Source organism: Oncorhynchus nerka, linkage group LG27, assembly GCF_034236695.1.
Source record: "Oncorhynchus nerka isolate Pitt River linkage group LG27, Oner_Uvic_2.0, whole genome shotgun sequence".
NCBI classification, from domain to species: Eukaryota; Metazoa; Chordata; class Actinopteri; order Salmoniformes; family Salmonidae; genus Oncorhynchus; species Oncorhynchus nerka.
Window position 1 is genome coordinate 24,860,454 of NC_088422.1, and position 23,566 is coordinate 24,884,019.

At 42.6% G+C, this 23,566-nt stretch overlaps 3 protein-coding genes across 5 annotated transcripts in view; 2 read left to right on the plus strand and 1 right to left on the minus strand.

The window, feature by feature from the left end:
- The window catches only part of LOC115111437 (neurogenic locus notch homolog protein 1-like), a 50,238-nt gene extending 41,234 nt beyond the window's left edge, over positions 1-9,004 (plus strand). The window contains exons 26-34 of one of the 2 annotated variants that reach the window (XM_029637476.2): positions 188-619; positions 939-1,087; positions 2,200-2,413; positions 2,781-2,871; positions 3,293-3,458; positions 4,743-5,041; positions 5,498-5,645; positions 5,933-6,030; positions 6,214-9,004. In XM_029637476.2, the coding sequence (XP_029493336.2) occupies positions 188-619; positions 939-1,087; positions 2,200-2,413; positions 2,781-2,871; positions 3,293-3,458; positions 4,743-5,041; positions 5,498-5,645; positions 5,933-6,030; positions 6,214-7,554 (2,938 nt within the window). In that variant the 3' untranslated portion in view covers positions 7,555-9,004. The remainder of the gene's footprint in view (positions 1-187; positions 620-938; positions 1,088-2,199; positions 2,414-2,780; positions 2,872-3,292; positions 3,459-4,742; positions 5,042-5,497; positions 5,646-5,932; positions 6,031-6,213) is intronic. The other variant, XM_029637477.2, reaches the window with a different exon arrangement.
- Positions 9,005-9,637: 633 nt separating this feature from the next.
- Positions 9,638-17,635, plus strand: dpp7 (dipeptidyl-peptidase 7). Its single transcript, XM_029637478.2, has 13 exons — positions 9,638-9,831; positions 10,153-10,282; positions 10,391-10,530; positions 10,895-11,058; positions 11,416-11,551; positions 11,701-11,782; positions 12,564-12,730; positions 12,836-12,896; positions 13,195-13,313; positions 13,442-13,598; positions 15,315-15,379; positions 17,235-17,305; positions 17,462-17,635. Exons 1-13 carry the CDS (start codon positions 9,748-9,750, stop codon positions 17,571-17,573), a joined length of 1,488 nt encoding a protein of 495 aa, XP_029493338.1. The 5' UTR covers positions 9,638-9,747; the 3' UTR covers positions 17,574-17,635.
- Positions 17,594-23,566, minus strand: part of LOC115111439 (endoplasmic reticulum mannosyl-oligosaccharide 1,2-alpha-mannosidase-like) — a 61,721-nt gene continuing 55,748 nt past the window's right edge. For both annotated transcript variants that reach the window (XM_029637480.2, XM_029637479.2), the window contains exons 11-14: positions 23,036-23,156; positions 22,550-22,744; positions 22,247-22,378; positions 17,594-22,010 (exon numbers count right to left, since the gene is read on the minus strand). In XM_029637480.2, the coding sequence (XP_029493340.1) occupies positions 21,804-22,010; positions 22,247-22,378; positions 22,550-22,744; positions 23,036-23,156 (655 nt within the window). In that variant the 3' untranslated portion in view covers positions 17,594-21,803. The remainder of the gene's footprint in view (positions 22,011-22,246; positions 22,379-22,549; positions 22,745-23,035; positions 23,157-23,566) is intronic.

Below are 23,566 nucleotides of genomic sequence, written 5' to 3' on the forward strand. Positions count from 1 at the left end.
GTCCACATGGAGAGCTACTGGCTATGCAGGGTTCAGCTCCAGACCTTCTATAACTCACCTGATTCAGCTAATGCTTTAGAGAATAGAGGATGAATAAAGGCTGAGCAGAGATACAAGCTTTTCTTTCATCATTATACATTCCATTAAAAGTCATACTGAATGATACTCTAATCTCTTGTCTCTCCAGCCCTCTGTACGACCAGTACTGTAAAGACCACTATGCGGACGGCCACTGTGACCAGGGCTGCAACAATGCAGAGTGTGAGTGGGACGGTCTGGACTGTGCCAACAACATGCCAGAGAAGCTGGCGGTGGGCCGCCTGGTCATCGTGGTCCACATCATGCCCGACCAGCTCCGGAACAACTCGCTTGGCTTCCTGCGCGAGCTGAGCCGCGTACTCCACACTAATGTGGTGTTCCGGCAGGACTCCAAGGGAGAGATGATGATCTACCCGTACTACGGCAGTGAGCAGGAGCTGAACAAACACAACATAAAGCGCTCAGTGGGTTGGACAGAGATCCCTGGCACCATGCTCAGCTCCATGAGGAATAGCCTGTATACTATAGCCAGTGAAAACAGCCGCAGACGCAGGGAACTGGACCCCATGCTGATCAAAGGGTAAGGATTAGAGAAATGTTCTGGAAACAATCCTCATTTGGAATCTGGATTTCAGCTGAATTTTCATGCAAACCTCACATTGTCATGAATCTGAAATATGAAAGTCAAGCAAGGACTAAGCTATTTGTTGTGGAAAGAAAACTGGCCTTCCATATCTTTAGTTTTCCATCACAATAGATGATTATATAACAAATATATCAGTGTCTGGCTTTCTAAGAACTTCTGCTTGTTCTGTGAACTGAAACGATTGTGCTCTACAACCTTCTCTCTGGGCTTTAGATCAGGTCTAATGTGTATAATATGACTCTGTCCTCCACAGCTCCATAGTGTACCTGGAGATTGACAACCGCCAGTGCTTTCAGCAGTCCACAGAGTGCTTCCAGAGTGCCACTGATGTAGCAGCCTTCCTGGGGGCCCTGGCCTCCAGTGGAAACCTCAATATTCCCTACATCATAGAGGCTGTTCACAGTGAGTTTCTATCTTCTTCCATGCTAACAGTCACTAACAGGGTACTGCTGCAACACCCAAAGTTTGCACTCCTATTGCCCCTTTAATCATACCTCAGCCCTACACACACACACACACACACACACACACACACACACACACACACACACACACACACACACACACACACACACACACTGAAGGTATTCATCACCTAGGTCTTAACCCTCCAACACCACAAAAGGGTGATATGGTGTTCTTTGAGTGTGTATTTCATTCAACAATGGAACAAATGTACTAGTGAATCACATGGACTAAACAATCAATGCAGCAGTCTGTGTGTAAATCCAATGGCTTCAGGCTCCAAAATGGTTAATTGCCGTAAATCAACTCATCCAGCCCCCTACCCAATCCACATACCATTCTAACACACACACACACACACACACACACACACACACACACACACACACACACACACACACACACACACACACACACACACACACACACACACACACACACACACTTCATCCCACAGTGTAAGGCTGCTGCAACCTTCAGCTTGCTGAATGTAATAGCAGGACTTTATGCATCTCTAAGGGTTTGGGTTGGGAGAGTTTATCATTTCAAAATCGTTAGTAAAGAAAAAGAGAAGAAAAATTGATCGGGAGTGTGCTAGAAGTTGGGAGTCTTTGTTATCTTGAAAATCCTAATAAATCCTTAGTCTTTACAGCTTAAAGCGCGTGCAGTAATTTGAAGTTCATTAATCCCTCCCTTTTTTTCCCCTTAAAGAAGAAATGGTAGAGTTGTCTCCTGGTACCCTGGGCTGAGAGGGGAGAGGAGGTGGTGGTTGGTTTTAGATTTTTTAATTTTTTATCTCTAGCTCTATTTGATGAAAAGTGGTTAGCAATTCTGATTATTACAGAATAGGAACAACCTTGTTTTACAAACGGCGCTCATCATTCCTGTTGTAGCTCTGGCCGTGGAATACTGGGCTCCAGGAGGGGTTTTTCTAGACTAGAGGAGCTGGACTATCAGTCCTCCTCAGACCAACCCAGCGCCTGCCTGCCTGGCTGGGTTCTCAGGCTGCGCCGCTGTCCGCCTTACTATGTTGTCCTTTCCCCCTCCAGGTGAGGTTGACCCCCAGCCTCCGTCTGAGCTTTACCCCATCTACGCAGTCCTGGCCGGGCTGGCCCTCCTGGCTTTCGTGGGTGTGGGGATGGTCGCCTCACGGAAGCGTCGTCGCGAGCACGGCCAGTTGTGGTTCCCGGAAGGCTTCAAGATCAGTGAGCCCAACAAGAAGAAGAGGAGGGAGCCGGTGGGGGAGGATTCAGTGGGATTGAAGTAAGTCTCCCAGGTTTCCATGCTCCACCACATTGTTTTGCCAGTTTGTTTGTCGTGGATTTGGTCATAGCAGGGTGTGGAACGGTGAAGAAAGTTTATGGGACTGAGTGATGTAGCTGGCGATGAGAAAGAGGGGGGACAGGGTTTGTTTGGATCATTAATGATAATAATACATCAGGTATAGGTAACGGGCGCATTAATTGACCTATCGGAGCGATAGGGGTTGGGGGGGGTCAATCAATGCTTTTATTTCGGTGTTGGTGCACTACCACTGAGGAAGAGTGCTCAGCTGGGATAGTTAGCTAGCTCACTTTTGCTGTATCAGGATTTTCAATGGGATTTTCAATGGGATCCTCTCTGATCACAGGCCACTGAAAAACCTCTCGGACATATCACTGATGGACGACAACCAGAATGAATGGGGAGAAGAGGAGCCTTCGGATGCCAAGCGCTTTAGGGTAAGGACTCTAACTACATCACATACTTGCATTTGGAGAGAAAGTTGGGAATAAGAGTAGAACATGGATTTATAAAGAAATACCTATAGAGAAATAATAAGAAAAGATCTTCAGTCAGGGATTTTCTCTTTATCATCGTTGATAATAGTCTTCAAATATCACTAGATTCAAGTTTTTGTTTAAATATTTGTGCATTTACATAGGCTATTTAATTAGCTTTAATTTAATAATCACCAATGTTTAGATATAGAAAACATAGTCTCCTTTGTGTTGGTTTTTGGTTTTATTGTCCTGAATGTCAGCATTTTAGTAAGTAAAAGTTGGTTAGTTAAACGTTAGGTTGCAAATAGCTTTGAGCTGAAATGCTTTGGTTGCGGTTTGAGCTAACTGACTTGTCTATCTGCCCCTGATCTGGTTCCAGCAGTTTGAGGAGCAGGCGATACTGGACCTGGACGGCCAGACAGACCACCGCCAGTGGACCCAGCAGCACCTGGACGCGGCTGATCTCCGTATCCCCTCCATCGCCCCCACACCCCCTCAGGGCGAGATGGAGAACGACTGCATGGACGTCAACGTACGGGGACCAGGTGTGTACACAACCGCTCGGTTCATTGTTAGGGAAATTAGGACTGATTTTAACGGTCATACCCCTCCTATTTCCCTTCTGACATTTATTATTAAATGTCATGAAATTACATGACAATATTTGTGGTGAATACAGAATGTTTGACCATTTAACTTGTAGAATATTGTACCATTTAATCAGATGCCTGGTGTGTAGGACTTGTAAAATGTTTATGTAGAATTGGTGAATTCTGCCCCAGCTGAGGTGCACAGGTCAAGTCTAAATATTTTTTGAACGGCATATTTCAGTTATCAATACTGGTGTAGATTTAGAAAGATGAGAGGTGTACATAATTATATGTCATTGGAAGTGGCAGGGTACATTTAGATAAAAAGATAAACAATTATTTTATAATGATTCACATATTAGCATAACTCATACTTTTAATTACTCATTAAATTAAGTAATTAACATAGTTATTCCTATTTCATTTTATTACCTAACATCTTGCTTTGTAAAGAAGTTAAACAAAACTGTCTTAACATCATGTTTTAAGGTATTTTTCTGCCTCCTCAAATATTAGCTGTTTGGTTTACACCTTATCTGAGTGAGCAATAGCAAGGGGGAGAGACAGAGAGAGCATGTGTGTGGGAGTAGCTAAAGCCTTGTGTCCTCAGGGTAAGAGGATCCAGATCAAAGCATGCAGCTAGAAGCCCTGAGCCCAGGGGAAAACTCCCTTCCAGATTAATGCTTACATTCATCATTGGACCATTAATGGGTCTTTCTTGTCATATGCTTTATTAATAAAACCAATAACAGAACAAAAATAAAGAACACACTTTTATTGAAAGCCAAACCCCCTGAAGAGTGTTTAAGAAATCTAAAGTAAGGCACTCTTCAACAGTAGAGCACAACACACAGACTGTTTCTCTCCTTCACCAATCAATGAGCCTGAATCAACAAAATCTGTGAGATCTGGGGGCTTGCTATTCTTTTGAGGAGGAGAAACCCATCCAAGTCGACTGTCTGAGCCTCCTCTCAGAGATGATAATGCTCAGTTTTCCATCTGCCTAGGTTTACCAAAGCTCTGTGTCTTCCTGCAGCTCCCCAATGCCTGGCTTGATCAGAATCCGTTATCGAAAAGAGAGCTGTGATGATTCACCAAGGCAAAAGCATCAAATCCTCATTCGATTTGTTTGTTGCTTTGTTTTGTCTTATGCTGACCCTGCGCTAGTGCACTGGACTGTCAATGCTGAGGTGTGGTCAACTCCCCTGGTACTAAAGTATGGTCTCTCCCTCCATCCAGATGGCTTCACCCCCCTGATGATCGCCTCCTGTAGCGGTGGAGGTCTGGAAACAGGAAACAGCGAGGAGGAGGAAGACGCCTCTGCCAACGTGATCAGTGATTTCATTTACCAGGGTGCTAACCTCCACAGTCAGACAGACCGCACAGGGGAAACCGCCCTTCATCTCGCTGCCCGCTACGCCCGCTCCGACGCTGCCAAGCGTCTGCTGGAGGCCAGTGCAGATGCCAACATCCAGGACAACATGGGCAAGACCCCGTTACATGCTGCCGTGGCCGCTGATGCACAGGGTGTCTTCCAGGTATGGGGTCAAATGCAGATACATTTTTGTTCTTGTGTAGCAAAGAGACCGACTGTTTTGGATTGGTAATGTGCCCTTGCTTCCTTAGTGTCTCTAAAGATAATCTCATACGACAGGGATCATCAACTAGATTTCTGGAGCAGATGGTCGGGGGGCCGGAACATAATTACTAATAATTTGTGGATTGCAAATTGACAGCAAGAAGCCCAAACAGATACATTATTTGAATAAAACATAATAGTTTCAAGATTGCCTTGCATTTGTATATGATCATGTTTATCTCTATTATGCTTGGAAATACTTGGAAACAAAATTAAAATCACTGATTTCCTGGTGTTTTTACAGACTTCATTTTTTTTGCTCAGAAAACTTGTTGGTCCAACTAAAACCACAGCGGGCCTCAAGTTGGGTAATCCTGTCATACAAGGTTAACCAACTCATTGTATCTTTTTGTAGATTTTGATCCGGAATCGTGCCACAGACCTGGATGCCCGCATGCACGATGGCACCACCCCTCTGATCCTGGCAGCTCGCCTGGCAGTGGAGGGCATGGTGGAGGAGCTCATCAACTGCCATGCTGACGTCAACGCTATCGATGACTTTGGTAGGGCTCATATCTCAATGCTGAATCTCTATGGGCTTCATGGCCTCATCGTATTCTTTCAATCAGAGCTAGAGGTGAAGCACATTCAATCCATGAATTAAATCAAGGAATTTGTCATTGGAAATGGGCAGAAGATAAGATAAAGTCCATGTCCTTTTACAAAATGTTTTCTTACTTAGAAATAACGTGGAGGTTGAAAATTGTTATAGTCAAGTTTCTTTAGGTCATTTTAGACAGGCATGGGTTGTGTACTGAACGTGTTTTTCTGCCTGCCTCGCTCTCACCAGGCAAATCTGCTCTGCACTGGGCAGCAGCAGTGAACAACGTTGAAGCAGCTACCGTACTACTGAAGAATGGAGCCAACAAGGACATGCAGAACAACAAGGTAAGGAATCTTTGTTGCCTGATGGAACATAATACAATACAATATTTCTGTAAGCTACATTCCTTTAACATTTAAGCTTTATTTATACAGGTTATTGTCACTGAGAGAAAATCTCTTTAGCAAGAGAGAGCTGTCTATCTGTGGTCCACTGTAAACACATTTCTCTCTGTGTGTCTGCCTCAGGAGGAGACCCCTCTGTTCCTTGCTGCCAGGGAAGGAAGCTACGAGACCGCCAAGGTCCTGCTGGAGCACTTTGCTAACCGCGAGATAACTGATCACATGGACCGGCTGCCCCGAGACATAGCGCAAGAGAGGATGCACCATGACATTGTCCGTCTCATGGACGAGTACAACCTGGTCCGCAGCCCGCCCATGCACAGCCACGGCCATGGAGGCTCCATGGGCACCACTCTGTCGCCCTCTCTCTGCTCCCCCAACAGCTACTTGGGCAGCATGAAGCCCTTAGTCCAGAGCAAGAAGGCCCGCAAGCACAGCTCCAAGGGCATCGGCTACAAGGACGGCAAGGACATGAAGAACAAGAAGAAAACCTCCCAGGATGGGAAGGGAGGAGGTCTGTTGGACAGCTCAGCTGTTCTGTCCCCCGTGGACTCCCTGGAGTCTCCACACGGGTATATCTCTGATGTGGCGTCCCCTTCCATGATGACGTCCCCCTTCCAGCAGTCCCCGTCCATGTCACTCAACCACCTCCAGGGGATGTCCGACCCCCGCATGCAGTTTGACCCGCTTCCGCCCCGTCTCACTCACCTTCCGTTGTCAGGCTCCAACGGCTCTGGGGGCATGAATGGCCAGTGTGATTGGCTCTCCAGGATGCACGCCAGCATGGGCCAGCCCGGACAGTTCAACCCCATGAGGGTTGGTCCTGTCGGGGGGCAGGGCGGTCTGCACCAGGGAGGCGGGCAGCATGGCATGATGACCTCTCTCCATACCGGGCTTCCCACCACCAGCCTGTCCCAGATGTTGAGCTACCAGGGCCTGCAGAACACCCGGCTGGCCTCGCAGCCGCACCCCATGCAGCAGGTCCAACAGCAGATGCAGATGCAGCACCAACAGAACCTACAACAACAGCTCCAACAGCAGCAACAGAGCATCCAGCTTCAGCACCAGAACTCTAGCACTGGCAGCAGTGGCCATGCCAGCAACCAGAACTTCATCAGTACCGAGCTGAGTGGCTCAGAGATCCAGCAGGGCACAGGGAACCAGGGCTCCATGCCTATCCACACCATCCTGCCCCAGGAGACCCAGATCATGAGCCAGAACCTGCCCAGCACCCAGTACCTCACCCCTCCCTCCCAGCACAGCTACTCCGGCCCCATGGACAACACCCCCAACCACCAGCTACAAGTCCCCGACCACCCCTTTCTGACCCCCTCCCCCGGGTCTCCCGACCAATGGTCCAGCTCATCCCCGCATTCTAACATGTCTGACTGGTCGGAGGGCATCTCAAGTCCACCAACCAGCAGCATGCAGTCTCAGATGGGACATATCCCCGACCAGTTCAAGTAGAGAGTTTGCATTGCTTTGCCAAATGGACTGATGGATATTTTTGTATGAAAAGGCACTCTTGAGAAAACAAAACAAAAAGACAGAGCTATGGACTGATTTGACCCAAAGCTCTTTTTATATGCTTTTGTACTAACAGTAAGAATTTCCTGTTTTATTCCTTCACTTATTATTTATTCATGTCTTATTTATTCCTTTTCTTCCGCCTGCTTACATAAATGTGGGATCCAAGGTGTCAGGCCATAGTCAGGGCAGAGGTGAACCTTGTAGGGATACTGTAGCTTTGTTTATTTTTATATGTAGTGCTTTTGTCTGCAGTATACTGAGTTATTCAGATGTACACTGGGTATTTATTTGTTTAGAAATTTTGCCTTTTCATTTTCGCCAGATTTTTCATCAAACTCTTGTTTATATTTTTTAAATCTTAAATCCAGTGTTATTTCAATTTGTGTGTTGAGTTTTGTTAAATATTCAAGAACATTGCATTTATTTGCTGACAGAGCAAATGGTCATAAAAAATAGTTTTATTTTTCTCATCTGTGGTCAGGGATGCTGTATGAATAAATTATCTTATTACAGTACGCAGTTTCCATGTTCACATTTCAAACAGGTCCTCTGACCAAAAGCAAGAATCTGCTAAATAAAGTACTAGAGTTATAAGTAGTTCTTGGATCAATGCAGCATAAGCCTCTTGATTGGATTGTCTGTATGTGTCTGTGTGGCGCTGCGTTTATATGTGTTGGCGGAATGGTAAGGTAATGTACAGTATAACGCCAGCTTGGAGATTGACAGTTAATAGAACAGGCTTGAGTCTATGTGTCCCTTGTTCATTTTAGTCGTTCAAGAAATGGTCAAGATGTTATTCTAAATGATTATTTCCCTCCAATTGTTTGAGCCTTTGGCTGGTTTTGTTTCAATGTAAATATGAATATGCATTTCCTTTGTAAGCAGGATTTTGTTTCAGAAATCTTAAGTCTTAATAATTCCATTTGGTTAAGAGGTTTCACAATGATCCACAGTAAAACATACAGAACATATATTTTACACTGTATCACTGAGGAAGAGATCTGAAAGGTTTATACAAACATCATAAATATAAGAGATGTTTTAAGCCCTTACAGATAAATAATAACAGAAATATTGAGGAGTTATACAATTATTATTTATTGACTGTTTCTGTGATACAGAATAATCCACAGATGATTGTTTGGATGAATGTTGGATTTTTAAAAAAACTTGATGTAAAAAGGAAGACTGTGGGGTGTCCTGTTTCTATAGTGTGTCCTCGCCTGATGCTTTGTGAGATGCTGTGAATGGTATAAGTTCTCAATTTGTTTCATTCAAACCCAAGGCTGTAGTATCTGCAATAAAATGTTACCTTCCTGCAAAGTTTCAATTTGCATAAAATGTATTTTTCTTCCACTACCTGACTGTCAATCTGTAAAAAATTTTTTTTTTTTTAAAAATTCATATAATAAAAGATACCAATGCCTGTCTTGATTTCAACTTGTCTTCCGTGGTCTTTGCTGTCTGAATATCAATTGACTGGAGTTAGTAGCCCCATCTTGTAAAGTATACAAAGTCTTACCGTTCTTAATTTCAAGATATCAGTTTGGTCTACAAAATCCAGTCTGTTGTAGTTGAACAATATGGACTCAGCAACCATGCAAGTACAATCAAACTCAGGTGATATCTGATACAGAGAAACAAAAAGTGAGCGAGAGTAAGAGTACATGTGTGTGGTTTGTGTGTGTGTGTGAGAGAGAGAGCAATGAATGTTATTAGTAGAGTTTTCATACTCAATATTAATATCTAATTAATTACAGTTGTATTCATTATGAAGACATTTACACTGTCTTAAAGATTAGACTTTTTACCACCAACATTAACATCTAATTTATCTATCTATCTATCTGGACAAATTAGTCAACAGTTATATTGTATTTTATTCCCCATGCATAATGCGATACTTTTACCAACAATATTTAGTAGTTTTTTCCCTCTAGTGTCTTTTAGGACTTCACAGTTGAGTCGATTGAAAGAACTACAACTTCCACTATGCACATGGCCAAAACGTTGCCTGGGTTCAGAGGTCAATAAACAAAATCAGCTGTTAGGAAGCTATGTCATGTGATTTATACAATTAACATTTCGAAACAGTTATTTACAGAGGCTTTCACCAACAGCCTTTTGAATATGACAAATTGGGGTTTTATTTGCGTTGTTGTCTTGCTCTCCCGCTACTCTGAGACGCAGGGGCTTACACACAGCCGTTTTCAGGTAACCTTTTTACCCAGACGTTCAAGTGTTCACTGTTACTGGGGTTTACTCATGTCTGTTTCATGGTTGGTAGTATGTCTAGCTAACTATAGTTATTTTATGCAAGAGCAACCATTGCATTTCTTAAACGATGTTCATAGTTACCAAATTATATTCGTAGTACACGTGTTTATAGTTATGGCTAAGACTGTTCATAATGGCTAAGACTAGAGAGACTGCTGATATTTCATTCACTCTAGCATGTTTATGATCTCCGATGTTACATTATAGGCTTATCAGGTTTGTTTCTCTGAACATTTCATGCTTTTACATTATTTTTAGGTCAAGAATCATGGGTACAGCACTGACCCAAAACCCCAGTTTAAAGAGAAATACTTTCCCCAAATAATGGACCACTTCAACTTCAACAGTATGGGCAATGGAACCTATGAGCAGCGGTACCTAATCACAGGTGAACATCCATTGCTATTGCTATTTTGCACACTTTGTGCTGGTCTCTCTTATTCAGTCCAACTTGCATGCTCACTTTTGACTGTTGCCATACTCTGTGTCCTTTTAGATGAGTACTGGAAGAGAGGTTCTGGACCAATCTTCTTCTACACAGGAAATGAGGGAGACATCTGGGAGTTTGCCCTGAACTCTGGATTCATCACAGAGCTGGCAGCACAGCAAAGAGCTCTGGTCATATTTGCTGAGCATGTAAGAAGAGGCCATAATGTGTCACATGTTCATGTTGAAGCTTGTGATCGTGACAGAACTGGGGAAGTTACTCAACCGTATCACAGAGATAGGCTGGCCTCGTATCCACAAAGCGTCTCAGAGTAGGATTGCTGATCTAGGATAATATTGTATGGACAGATCCTAGATCAGCACTCCTACTTTGAGACGCTTTATGGATACAGACACTAGGCTCAGATCAGTTCTCTGTTATGGTTGTTTTCATACCAGACTACAGAATGTCCTTGAACAGAGCAGTCAAACACTCAAGTAGAGCTGTTAGCTATAACATGATGCATACAGTTACCTTGAATGTTTGATTCATGTTCCACTTTTCTCTCCACAGAGATACTATGGCAAATCACTCCCATTTGGCCAGGACTCGTTCAACATCCCAGAGGTTGGGTTACTGACAGTAGAACAGGCCCTAGCAGACTATGCTATCATGATCACAGAACTGAAACAGCAGCTGGGAGCCTCCGCATGTCCAGTCATTGTCTTTGGTGGAAGGTAAGAGCTTTATTACAGGCAATTGGAAACCAAATGTCTATTGAATGATTTCAGTATTGGTTTCAGTGTTCTGAAATCTGTCATTTGTATTATTTGTAGCTAAATGCAAGTTCCAATTTGTTTCATGAAAAATGTTACAAAGCAAACTCTATGCTTTTAGATAAACAATTATTGCAGTTCCAAATGTCTTTTCCCACAATGAAGGCATAATATTTTCTTTACATATCCAATTAATTCCCAATTCTGTTCTTCCAAAGTATCAGACAGAATCTCAATGAGACAATGACATCATCAACTTCAGTAGAGATAAGAGGCCAGTCTCTCATACAAAGGTTGTCTTCTCTCTCTCGCCTTCAGTTATGGAGGAATGTTGTCAGTCTACATGAGACTGAGGTACCCAAACATTGTAGCAGGGGCTCTGGCTGCCAGCGCTCCCATCCTGTCTACTGCAGGGATGGGGGAATCAAAACAGTTTTTCCAGGATGTCACATCTGTAAGTTCAGATTTACAGTAGATAGTCTCACAATAGCTGGTCTATTTTGTCCCTTGATTGTAGTGACCAACGTTCTAGATTTTATACATTCTTGATTTTTACATTTCTCTGTTAACATTACCAAATGTTTTTTTTGTGTGTGTGTGTAGGATTTTGAGAACTATGCCCCAGAGTGTAGGGATGCTGTAAGAGGGGCGTTCCAGAGGCTGCAAGACTTGGCTCAAATAGAAGGTGAAGTCTGCATGTGTAGCAAATAGGGATCTGTGAAACTCACTCCTCAACCTGAAGTGTCTCTACTTGCGCTGCTGAATAGCTAGCTTTCCTGTGGCACAACTTAATATGCTTTAGATGGGCGGTCACGTGTGTTTGCGAGGCAGAGGTCCTCGGTTCGAGCCTTGGTATGTGCCGAATCAGGAGGAAGCGATATTAGCTAAGAAAGCAGCGTGGCATCCTTTACACATGCACCGGAGCGCCGAGTCTAGGTCCAAAAGGCTTCTCAACAGATTCTACCCCCAAGCCATAAGAGTCCTGAACAGCTAATCAAATGTCTACCCAGACTATTTGTATCCCCACCCCCATGTTTGTTTACATGCTGCTATTCTGTTTATCTATGCATAGTCACTTTAACTCTACCTAAATGTACATATTACCTCAGCTAACCAGTGTATATAGACTTGCTATTGTTATTTTACTGTTGTTCTTGAAATTATTTGTTACTTTTTATTTTTATTTCTTATGTTTTACTTCACATATTTTTCTTTACTGCATTGTTGGTTAAGCGCTTGTAAGTGAGCATTTCACTGTAAGGACTACTACACCTGTTGTATTTGGCACATGTAACAAATAGAATTTGATAAGCCTCCGTAGAAATGGGTTCATCATTTGAATGTGCCTTTACAAAGTATTACTGTCATCACTGATACGTATAAGGTTGTATGTCACTGTAAAAGCACTGATTTTCCATCTTTACAGTAATGCTCGTTGTCTCCTTTGCATGTTTGTCCGACATCAGACTATGGCCGTATCCAGTCAGCGTTCTCCCTGTGCAAGACTCCATCCTCGTATAAGGACATCCACCAGCTGAATGGGCTCTTACGTAATGCCTTCACACTCATGGCCATGCTGGACTACCCCTACAGCACCCACTTCATGGGTAGCATGCCTGCCAACCCAGTCAAGGTACTGTTACTCACAGATAACAACTCTTTGGGATTTCACCTCTTCTATGTTGTTCAACCCATACTATGTTTGTGAGGAACTAAGAAGAGAACTCTGTGCTTGTAGGTGGCCTGTGACACCATGTTGGGTGGAGCTGATTTGCTGCATGCCCTAAAAGACACTGCAGGTAAGTAGTAAGAGCGCTGCCCAGTGAGTTCTCCATGAGTCCTGGGGTTCTGCCAGTTGACTTTTGTATCATTGAGGCATTTCATATCAGTTTCCACTAGAGGGTGCTCCTCCTACACATCCCCCAGCTGCTCCTCAGGCAGAATCATTATAAGCCATATACCCAATCAACCCAGAAATCCCTTTATTATTGATGCTCTGTATCGCAGGTGCTCACAATTCCATATGAAGATGCAATGTTAGGTCTACCAGCAACTGGCATGTTGTAATATGTAGTTGATGTAATGCCAAATCTACAGGAATAGTGTACAACTCTACAGGAGATCTGACCTGCTTTGACCTCTACACCCTGTATGTGGAATGTGCTGACCCAACTGGCTGTGGACTGGGCTTCAATAGCCTGGCCTGGGACTACCAGGTACAGTATACATCACCAAGCTATTGCCATTTTGTTCTTTGCTCATCAAGTTGGAAAACTAAGCAGAGCTACTGAAAATTGAATAATTATGGAAATGTTTTCACAAAGACTGATGTCTTCTCTTTCAGGCCTGCACAGAGATTGAGATGTGCTATGAGAGCAACAATGTGAGTGACATGTTCCCTCTTATGCCCTTCACTGAGAAACAGCGGGAACAATACTGCTCCAAGCGCTGGGGGGTGATCCCCCGACCTGGCTGGCTCAAAACCCAATTTTGGGGTGATGGTAAGAGCTGCCCCCCTAATCACCACAGCTACAGATGCTAACTACAGTGGGACAAAAAAGTATTTAGTCAGCCACCAATTGTGCATGTTCTCCCACTTAAAAAGATGAGAGGCCTGTAATTTGTATTTGAAGGAAATCACATTGTAGGATTTTAATTAATTAATTTGCAAATTATGGTGGAAAATAAGTATTTGGTCAATAACAAAAGTTTATCTCAATACTTTGTTATATACCCTTTGTTGGCAATGACAGAGGTCAAACGTTTTCTGTAAGTATTCACAAGGTTTTCACACACTGTTGCTGGTATTTTGGCCCATTCCTCCATGCAGATCTCCTCTAGAGCAGTGATGTTTTAGGGCTGTTGCTGGGAAACACGGACTTTCAACTCCCTCCAAAGATTTTATATGGGGTTGAGATCTGGAGACTGGCTAGGCCACTCCAGGACCTTGAAATGTTTCTTACGAAGCCACTCCTTCGTTGCCTGGGCGGTGTGTTTGGGATCATTGTCATGCTGAAAGACCCAGCCATGTCCTCCAAACACGATGAGTTGAGTTGAGTTTTTACCAAATATTGGTTTCATCTGACCATATGACATTCTCCCAATCTTCTTCTGGATCATCCAAATGCTCTCTAGCAAACTTCAGACGGGCCTGGACATGTACTGGCTTAAGCAGGGGGACACGTCTGGCACTGCAGGATTTGAGTCCCTGGCGGCGTAGTGTGTTACTGATGGTAGGCTTTGTTACTTTGGTCCCAGCTCTCTGCAGGTCATTCACTAGGTCCCCCCGTGTGGTTCTGGGATTTTTGCTCACCTTTCTTGTGATCATTTTGACCCCACGGGGTGAGATCTTGCGTGGAGCCCCAGATCGAGGGAGATTATCAGTGGTCTTGTATGTCTCCATTTCCTAATAATTGCTCCCAGAGTTGATTTCTTCAAACCAAGCTGCTTACCTATTGCAGATTGTCTTCCCAGCCTGGTGCAGGTCTACAATTTTGTTTCTGGTGTCCTTTGACAGCTCTTTGGTCTTGGCCATAGTAGAGTTTGGAGTGTGACTGTGAGGTTGTGGACAGGTGTCTTTTATACTGATAACAAGTTCAAACAGGTGCCATTAATACAGGTAACGAGTGGAGGACAGAGGAGCCTCTTAAAGAAGAAGTTACAGGTCTGTGAGAGCCAGAAATCTTGCTTGTTTGTAGGTGACCAAATACTTATTTTCCACCATAATTTGCAAAGAAATTCATAAAAAATCCTACAATGTGATTTTCTGTATTCTTTTTCTCATTTTGTCTGTCATAGTTGAAGTGTACCTATGATGAAAATTACAGGCCTCTCTCATCTTTTTAAGTGGGAGAACATGCACAGTTGGTGGCTGACTAAATACTTTTTTGCCCCACTGTATGTACACCTTAAATAATTGACTTTGTTAGTGTGCTGCTCTGCTCATCTGAAATTCCCATACAGTACACAGGGCTTGTTTCTTGAACCCTTATTACCATTTAGCAGATGCTTTTATCCAAAGTGACTTAATTATGCATGCATACATTTCTTGTATGAGTGGCCCCAGTGGGAATCAAACCATACAATCCTGGCATTACAAGCTCTATCAATGTAGCTATACAGGGCCACTTCTCTCTAGGGCCACCCTTGTCTGCTTGATATTTCCATAGTTTCCTCAGTGATGTTTTGTTATTTATGTTTCTGGTTGTCTCGATCAGCCCTCTCCACGGCCAGCAACATCATTTTCTCCAATGGAGATCTGGACCCATGGGCAAATGGAGGGGTAAGATCTGAATTAGAGGTCGACCGATTAATCGGAATGGCCGATTTAATTAGGGCCGATTTCCAATTTAAAAAAAATAATTATACCATTATTTAACTAGGAAAGTCAGTTAAGAACATATTCTTATTTTCAATGACGGTCTAGGAACGGTGGGTTAACTGCCTTGTTCAGGGGCAGAACGACAGATTTTCACCTTGTCAGCTCAGGGGATTCAATCTTGCAACCGTACGTACAGTTAACTAGTCCAACGCTCTAACCACTGCACTCCACGAGTAGCCTGCCTGTTACACGAATGCAGTAGACGCCAAGGTAAATTGCTAGCTAGCATTAAACTTATCTTATAAAAAACAATCATAATCACTAGTTATAACTACTAATCCAGTTTAGAAGGCAATATTAACCAGGTGAAATTGTGTCATTTCTCTTGCGTTCATTGCACGCAAAGTCAGGGTATATGCAACAGTTTGGGCTGCCTGCGAACTAATTTGAAAGAATTTTATGTAATTATGACATAACATTGAAGGTTGTGCAATGTAACAAGAATATTTAGACTTAGGGATGCCACCCGTTAGATAAAATACCGAATGGTTATTTCACTGAAATAATAAACGTTTTGTTTTCGAAATGATAGTTTCCGGATTCGACCATATGAATGACCAAAGGCTTGTATATCTGTGTGTTATTATGTTATAATTAAGTCTGATTTGATAGAGCAGTCTGACTGAGCAGCAGCAGGCCCGTAATCATTCATTCAAACAGCACTTTCGTGCGTTTTGCCAGCAGCTCTTCGCAAAAACAGCGCTGTTTATGACTTCAAGCCGATCAGCCTAGTTAGCTGGGTGTGCGCTAATACCGTTTCAAACGTCACTCGCTTTTAGATTTGGAGTAGTTATTCCCCTTGCGCTGCAAGGGCCGCGGCTTTTGTGGAGCGATGGGTAACGATGCTTCGAGTGTGGCTGTTGTCGATGTGTTCCTGGTTCGAGCCCAGGGGGACGGAAGCTATACTGTTACTGGCAATAATATTTTTACCTTTATTTAACCAGGCAAGTCAGTTAAGAACATATTCTTATTTTCAATGACTGCCTAGGAACAGTGGGTTAACTGCCTGTTCAGGGGCAGAACGACAGATTTGTACCTTGTCAGCTCGGGGGTTTGAACTTGCAACCTTCCGGTTACTAGTCCAACGCTCTAACCACTAGGGTAGCCTAGTGAACATATAAGAACATCCAATAGTCAAAGGTATATGAAATACAAATGGTATAGAGAGAAATAGTCCTATGAATACTATATTAACTTCAACCTAAAACCTCTTACCTTGGAATATTGAAGTCTCATGTTAAAAGGAGCCACCAACATTCTCATGTTCTGAGCAAGGAACTTAAACATTAGCTTTTTTTACATGGCACATATTACTTTCTTCTCCAACACTTTGTTTTTGCATTATTTATTTGAGGCTAAATTGATTTTGATGTATTATGTTAAGTGTCAATTCAGTATTGTTGTAATTGTCATTATTATAAATAAAAATCGGTATCAACCTTTTTGGTCCTCCAATAATCGGTATCGGCATTGAAAAATCATAATCGGTCGACCTCTAATCTGAAGTATTTGAGTACTACTTTTCTAAAACCTCACATTTTAAATGCTATTCATCAGTGGCTGTGTTTACACAATATCAGTCTAATTCTGATATTTTTGCCACTAGTTGGTCTTTTGACCAATCACATCAGATCTTTTTATTATCTGATTGGTCAAAAGACCAATAAGTGGAAACAATTGTCATAATTGGCTGCCTGTCTAAACATAGCCAGTGATACATTCAGTCTGTCTAACTTGTAAGATTAATGTTCTGTAGGTGAGAAAGTCCTTGAGCTCATCACTGATTGCAATCAACATCTCAGAGGGGGCTCACCATTTGGACCTGAGGTGAGAGAACTTATGATTAGAAATTTCACTTGACTTTCTTCCACTTAACTACTGTAAATTCACACAGTATACAATTATTTGTGCTATAATATTAGTCTCTTATATAGTATCACCACATGGGAATGGCTGCATTTCAATGCTAATGTTATTTCCCAGAGAGGCCAATGATGCTGATCCGGCATCCGTTATAAAGGCCCGTAAGATGGAGTCCGACACCATCGCTCAGTGGGTGAAAATGGAGAGGAAATGCCTTCAACGTGGATTTTAATGATTGACAGTTGTAAAAGGTTCAATAAAGTATTTTAATCTTGACATTTATACAAATTTAAAGCAGGTCCATAGTTTTATTGTAAACCAAGTGACATTGTGGCACATTTTGTAATTTGATGATTTAGACAGTTTTGTAGACCCAGAACCAAACACTGGTCCCATTAGCCCCCAGCTCTTGGTTTAGCATGTTCATTCCCAAGTTGAAACAGTTCAGTCGACATGGGTGTACTACTTTCCAGCTGAGTCACTGATGTTGCAGGGTCATAACACACAAGGTGTCCCAAAATACACAGTATTGCAAATGACACAGGCGCATTGTTTCATTGAAATGCAGATTCTCACCAATTTGATATTGATTGCAAATGTCTACAATATTGCAATAAAAATGATTAAATCAGATCCGCTTTGGCCGACATCAGCATAGGTGTTGTTTTGGTGCTGTCAGGTGGAACTGCACAATCCACAAGTGCCTCCTGGCATTGCCTAAATCGGATGTTGCATTAAGTGAAAGCCCATACAGCTTTGTTTACAAGTTGAAACACGGGCATGTGAGATGTAATCTACACCTCCATTAGGCTGCTAAAAATCCTAATTTTGTTGAATGATTTTCAATTGGAGTGTTTCTTTATAGCCTACACTTTCTCGGTCTGAAATTCTAACAAGAGTAGGACGGGTGTGGCTTTGTGAATGATCAAGACAGCTGCTCACCAATTTGACACCTCGGACATGCCAAAACATCAGCTATTGCCGGTTAACACAATCTGATTGAATGTAGGCCTTATTTTCCCTTGAGGTTCCAGTTGGGTAGGCTTATTTCATATGGTATTAGTGGTTTGAAATAAAAGTTCTCCACAGCTTGTGGGCTGAGTGAGTCAGCAGCTGGATTTAATCCATATCGTGGCAGATTCGTGCTAAAAATGTAAAGGTCATTTGTGATTGAGCCGACATGCAGCGATTACGTGAATGCGGTAACATTGCCTTTAAATTTCTATCGTGCTATAAGACGGATCTTCCGCGATACGGATTGAATCCAGCCCTTAACCATGACAATATCTCTGACCTTGGTTAGCAGAGAGCAGGCAGCAGCTGACTTCAGATGCTGTATCAAAATCTCCCAATAGCATTTCATTTACATTGTTATAAAATAGGGAAATGGCTTATTTTGTCATTCTTAACAGAATGATGAATGTAGAATAATTCCAGATTCCAGTTATTTTAATAACTAGGATATCTTTGGTGTAGAAAAGTTTAGGATCCAGCTGAAGGATTTTTAAAAAAGGAATCAGAAATGAGCAGCAGTATATATTAACTGATCAGAGACGTGAAAAAGGGATCGGAAGCAGAGCCCTTAGTTTCATGATATATACTGTAAGTCTATACAGTGAGAGTTATGGAAGTATACCCAGCAAATGGTTGGACAGTTGGAAAATGACATTCCTTAATTCAAAATCACACCATGATTATGTAACAAATACACATCTTTGCACAACTATTCACATCAACTATGTACATTTCAATAACAAAACATGAATATGTCCAAAGAGTTTCATAATGTTGTCCAGAGCAACGTTGAAGGCACAAGTGAAACAACACTAAAGGAGGGGAGAGCTGAACATTGAAAACTACATTTCACACTTAAGATGTTGAGTTTGGTCTCAATAGAATCTGAGTGAAAGTGTACATCATAACATTCAATATAGCTATTTACAGGAATGATGGTGAAGTATAGGATCTACAGCCCAGGGCCCTGTTTCCCAAAAGCATGTTAAGGCTAAGTTCATCGTTAGGATCCTATGGTTTTAACGAACTTAACATGCTTTTAGGAAACCAGGACCAGTTCTACTGCTACTCCAGTTTCTGTGGCATAATCCACATTTACAATTCAGTCTATCCAGATATAGTATAACACACTACAAATCAATTCAAATTATATGGACTAAATTCAGCTTAATCTCACAAATATATTTGTATAACTAAACTACCCAAGTGTTCACACTAGCTTGCCCTAACTTGATGCCACACAACAGGAATGATGACAAATGATAAGGAAAAAAAATAGGAAAACTGACATTCTTTAAAGATAATAGCAGCGGAGTCAGTCAAACTCAAGGAAATTCAACAATAAGTGCTTGTTGTCCCCATACACAAAAAGGTGCACAGTATGCAAGTAAACTAGATTGTTCTATGCCTGACATGATTTTAACATTAAATATTTTTTTATATAAATAATTTCTTAAGAATGTGATTGAGAAACTGGAGAGTGACATGATCCAGGGACACAGGAAGTTTCATCCCAATGCTATGTCATTTCCTGTAAAGCCCATTAATGTGTCACCTCCACTTCCTCTTGGGCTTCTGCCTAAGACAGCTTGGAGTTCAGTCACACTCATCCCATTCTCTAGTGTTGGTGGACAAAATAACCACAATGAGCCAACTACACAGGTTGGCTGGCTCATGTTTTCCACTCTTCCTTCAGAGTAAACAACTCATTATCAGAGGACAGACAGACTCCGCACCAGCAATGTGGTGAGAACAGAGAACATTTTAAATAAATATCAAGGCTACCGTGCCTCAATCACCCTAGCACTGCTGTCATTCCACCATGGCTATTACAATCATTTAACGAACAATGAATTACGGCCTTTTTATTTTAAATTTGCCATTTTTCCAGAGTTTTGGAGTTGGGAGAGGGTAAACCAACCCAAACTTGAGTCACAGATATATCAAAATGAGCAATGAGATATCTTGGTGTTAGCCGAGCCCTGAGCTGTGATGTATTTCTGGATCTACACTACCGTTCAAAAGGTTGGGGTCACTTAGAAATGTCCTTGTTTTTTTTTTAAATAACAGCACATTTTTTGTCCATTAAAATAACAAATTGATCAGAAGTACAGTCTAGACATTGTTAATGTTGTAAATTACTATTGTAGCTGGAAATGGCTGATTCTTTATGAAATATCTACATAAGTGTACAGAGGCCCATTATCAGCAACCATCACTCCTGCGTTCCAATGGATTAGCTAACACAACGTGCCAAGTTTAAAAAAAACTCTTATGCAATTATGTTAGCACAGCTATAAAAATGTTGTGCTTATTAAAAGAAGCAATAAACCTGGTCTTCTTTAGACTAGTTGAGCATTCCTGGTTTGATTACAGGCGCAAAATGGCCAGAAACAAAACACTTTCTGAAACTCATCAGTCCATTATTGTTCTGAGAAATGAAGGCTATTCCATGCGAGAAACTGCCAAGAAACTGAAGATCTAACACAACGCTGTGTACTACTACCACCTTCACAGAAGAGCGCAAACTGGCCCTAACCAGAATTGAAAGAGGAGTGGGAGGCCCCGTTGCACAACTGAGCAAGAGGACAAGTACATTAGAGTGTCTAGTTTGAGAAATAGACGCCTCAAGTCCTCAACTGGCAGCTTCATTAAATAGTACCCGCAAAACACCAGTCTCAACGCCAACAGTGAAGAGGCAACTCCGGGATGCTGGCCTACTAGGAGGAGGTGGTCCTCTGTCCAGTGTGTGTTCTTTTGCCCATCTTAATCTTTTCTTTTTATTGGCCAGTCTGAGATACGGCTTTTTCTTTGCAACTCTACCTATAAAGGCCTTCATCCCGGAGTCGCCTCTTCACTGTTGTACACCTTTGCAGCTGTACATAGTCCATCGGTAAATAGCCCACCCAATTTACTTACCTCATCCCCATACTGTTTTTATTTATTTACTTTTCTGCTCTTTTGCACACCAGTATCTCTACCTGCACATGACCATCTGATAATTTATCACACCATCTGCTAAATTGTAATTATTCGCCTACCTCATGCCTTTTGCACACAAATGTATATAGACTCTTTTTTTTCTTTTTTTCTACTGTTGTTATTGACTTGTTTGTTTACTCCATGTGTAACTCTGTTGTTGTCTGTTCACACTGCTATGCTTTATCTTGGCCAGGTCGCAGTTGTAAATGAGAACTTGTTCTCAACTAGCCTACCTGGTTAAATAAAGGTGAAATAAAAATGTAGATATTCCATAAAAATTAAATCGGCCGTTTCCAGCTACAATAGTCATTTACAACATTAACAATGTCTACACTGGATTTCTGATCAATTTGATGTTAATTTAAATGGACAAAAAAAACTTTTCCTTAAAACAAGGACATTTCTAAGTAACCCCAGACTTCTGAACGGTAGTGCATGTATCCCGTTGACTTGGCTGGTGTATCGCTCACTCAGCAGAAGGCCAGATGGGCAGGGGGTGGGCCTCTGTGTTGAACACATACTTGTCCAGACTGACCAGCTCCGGGTCATCTGAGAACAGCAGGTAGAAGTACTTGAGAGTCTCCCCCAGGAAGAAACTCTCCATCTTGTCCCGGGGGCTGGGGTACTCTGGGTCCCGGACGTTGTTGATGGATGTGTAGCCACCAGTAGAAACCTGAAGGGAGACAGACCAATATAACACACGCTATAAGAGAAGGATCTGTAATCTCTGGGGAAATACTCAATAACCACATACTGAATATCTCATTGCATTTCTCTGTAGCCTGGTTTCAGATCAGTTTGTGCCGTCTTGCCAACTCCTATGGTCCTTGTCACGTCAAACAGATCTGAGACCAGGCTGGTTAATTTACTAACAGTAGTCTAGGCTGGGTAGTGACTGTGTTCTCTCACCTTGGTGTACTTGTTGAAGTTCTGGAGGATCTCCCAGCCCCAGTCTCTGTACTTCCTGTCCTTAGTGAACCTGTACAGATAAAACAAGCTCTCCACCGTCTCAGGGCGAAGGAGGTTGTGTCTGTCTGCAAGCTGAGAAGAGGACAGATAGACACAAACCAGAAACAATCACATAGGAAATTGACCATATCCATGAAAACCTTCACAGCAGTAAAATAAAAGGGTCAGAAACCCAACTATACTTCAGTAGTGTATTGTTTAATAATATCTCTGCAGGGGAAGTGCACACCCCTGTATACCCACCTTGACGTCTACATCTCTGATGCTTCCCTCGTGCATGTTGAAGTGGACGATCTCAGGGCTCAAGCCAGTCTCCATCTGGGCATACATCTGGTAGCAGGTCTCCATCAGCTGCTTGGCCAGCTCCATGTGGTCGGCTGGCAGGCCGTGGTGGGCCCCTAGAGCCAGGGTCCCAGGGAGGAAACACACCAGGTGGTCCTGACAGACAGGGTTGGGGAGTCAGTGGAGCAATAGAATGTCCATGTTGCAGAATAGAGCCCACAATCTTTTAATGGAAAGACTGGAACTACAGCTGGTTAGGGGTTGATAGCCTTGCTTGACTCATCAAAGTGATAATATTTAAGTGTTGGGTGAAACTGGGCTTCAAATGCCCAACCTTAAACAGGGGTGCAAACCTCCCTCAAAGAAAATCTTGAGGTTCCGTTGATTTAGAGAAAACATCAGCTCTTTCACCCACACTCATCTGGTGTGCATAGTTCGTATACTAACCATTTTGGGGCTGAACTGACCATGGGACAGCTCCCCTACGAAGGTCAGGCTGTTAGGAGATGACTTCTTAAGCAGGTTCTTCTTCACTCCCTCTAGGGCCTGCAGGTAATCCTCCAGCAATCTGAAGAACACAGTCACAGCATTACAGCCAAACACACGCACAGACACAGCATTACAGCCAAACACACGTACAGACACAGCATTACAGCCAAACACACGCACAGACACAGCATTACAGCCAAACACACGTACAGACACAGCATTATAGCCAAACACACGTACAGACACAGCATTACAGCCAAACACACGTACAGACACAGCATTACAGCCAAACACACGCACAGACACAGCATTACAGCCAAACACACGCACAGACACAGCATTACAGCCAAACACACGTACAGACACAGCATTACAGCCAAACACACGTACAGACACAGCATTACAGCCAAACACACGTACAGACACAGCATTACAGCCAAACACACGCACAGACACAGCATTACAGCCAAACACACGCACAGACACAGC

Coding starts and splice junctions, on each gene's coding strand:
- dpp7 (XM_029637478.2), top strand. CDS start 9,748: ATGACAAATTGGGGTTTTATTTGCGTTGTTGTCTTGCTCTCCCGCTAC. Junction 11,783..12,563: donor AGACTTGGCTCAAATAGAAG/GTGAAGTCTGCA, acceptor GTCCGACATCAG/ACTATGGCCGTATCCAGTCA. Junction 15,380..17,234: donor ACCCATGGGCAAATGGAGGG/GTAAGATCTGAA, acceptor AATGTTCTGTAG/GTGAGAAAGTCCTTGAGCTC.